This window comes from Silene latifolia, chromosome X (assembly GCF_048544455.1).
Source record: "Silene latifolia isolate original U9 population chromosome X, ASM4854445v1, whole genome shotgun sequence".
Lineage (NCBI taxonomy): Eukaryota > Viridiplantae > Streptophyta > Magnoliopsida > Caryophyllales > Caryophyllaceae > Silene > Silene latifolia.
This window is the reverse complement of record NC_133537.1, coordinates 291,841,000-291,842,959: the sequence shown is the minus strand read 5'-3', so window position 1 is coordinate 291,842,959 and position 1,960 is coordinate 291,841,000. Positions and strand designations below refer to the sequence as shown.

At 47.0% G+C, this 1,960-nt stretch overlaps 1 protein-coding gene across 1 annotated transcript; it reads left to right on the top strand.

The window, feature by feature from the left end:
* Window positions 1–1,189: 1,189 nt before the first annotated feature.
* On the top strand, window positions 1,190–1,522 carry LOC141620309 (uncharacterized). The gene has a single exon (XM_074437217.1). The coding sequence runs from the start codon at window positions 1,190–1,192 to the stop codon at window positions 1,520–1,522; it is 333 nt and encodes a 110-aa protein (XP_074293318.1).
* The last annotated feature ends 438 nt before the right edge of the window (window positions 1,523–1,960 follow it).

Genomic DNA, 1,960 nt, shown 5'->3' with positions numbered 1-1,960 from the left:
CGCACTATTGTTGAGGACACATTTTCCAACAATCTCCCACTTATCCTCAACCAGTACAAACAAAAAATGATGGTGGTTGTAGCAACAGGGCCTGAGAAGGAGGCATGTATGTGATTCGGTTCCACTTTATCAGGAGCCGCACTCAAGTGGTTCGTTAACCTTCCCAACAAATCTATTTTCAGCTTCACAGGGTTAGTGAACGTTTTCAATCAGCAGTTCGCAAGCAGTCGCAAGCCAGAAAAATTATCCAGTGATCTATATCGGATCGTCCAGAGGTTAGAGGAGTCCACCAGGGATTATCTCGCCAGATTCAATGTAGAAAAAATATCTATCCCTAGGTGCGACCCTACAACGGCAGTCAACGCCTTCAGAAGGGGACTGCATCATGACTCTGATTTGTACAAGGATCTCACCAAGCATCCATGCGCCACCTTTGAGGAAGTCAAGCAAATGGCAGAGGCTACTTATCGCCTAGAGGAGGATGAGGATAGAAGGGACCTGTATGGAACAGAGTCGTCCAGCAGAAAAATCACAACAAAGAAAAAGAATGAAAGAGCCAAACTCTACAGCAAGAACACAGTGAACAAAGTCTCAGGAGAAACGGAGAGCACCGAGGCTCCACCTAAGCTCAGCAAGTATGGGTTCACCACTGGACTTGCTGGGGTAATGAAGGCAATCAGGGAGTTAGGGCAGAGGGCCAGGTGGCCCAAGAAGCCTACCCCCAGGGAGAACGACAACGATATTAGCCACAATATAGAAGATTGTATAGTACTACGAAAGGAAGTGAAACACCTCTACAGTGCTGGATGCTTGGATCACCTGCTCCCCAAGGGGGAGAAATCTGGAAAGGTCAATACTGCTGACCAGGCCCAACCATCCCCACCTCCACCTTACTCAAAGGTCGTGAGCGTCATCACAGGGGGGTCGGAGATATGCGGTCTCACTTATTCAGCAGCAAAGCGCCATGCAACCGAGACTAAAAGAGATAAACCAGAGTTCTCCCTCGAGTCGTGAGGACAGATCTACCAAAGAAATCTCATTCGACGAGGCGGACGTACGTGCACGATGAGGCGAACACCACCATGACGCCTTGATCATTACCCTTTCTATAGGGAATTGCCTTGTTAAAAAGATATTGGTAGATACAGGAAGCTCTGTGAATCTGATAATACTGGAAACCTTGAAGAACATGGGGTTTAGCGAGAAAGACTTGGTGCACAAGGCAGTACCCTTGGTAGGCTTCAGCGGAAAAACTAAACAATCCCTTGGAGAAATAGTGATACCTACCTTTGCAGGGGGTATGAACAAACAGGTACGGTACTTGGTCATTGATGGTCCGTCAACTTATAACGTGATACTTGGCAGGCTCTGGATCCACGAAATGAAAGCGGTACCATCAACGTACCATCAGAGCCTGAAGTTGCCTACACCCTTGGGGGTACAGGAGATACGGGGAGATCAAAATGTAGCTCGGGATAGTTACAAGAACGCTCTGAAACCCATTGCAGCTGGTCCAGCATAGCAATTACAGAAACTGTGCATCCAGAGGGAGTATATCGCACCTCCCCAGGAGGAACTCGACAAAGTAAACCTGGACCCACAGTTTCCAGCAAGAACAGTGCTGGTGGGAGCTGATTGTGCAGGTAACATCCGTGAGCAGATATTGAATTTCTATGTACTAACATAGATTGTTTTGCCTGGTCCCATAGCGACATGATTGGTATAGATCCAAGTGTAATTACACACCGGTTAAATGTAGACCCTAGCTTTCCTCCAGGCAGCAGAAAAGGCGGAAATTTTCTCCTGAAAGGAACGAGGTGATAAACCAAGAGGTAGACAACCTCCTGGCATCAGGTAATATCAGGGAAGTTAACTACCCAGAATGGCTCTCGAATGTTGTGGTTGTACCCAAGAAGAACAACAAGTGGAGAGTGTTGGAAATCTATATCTCATTATACAA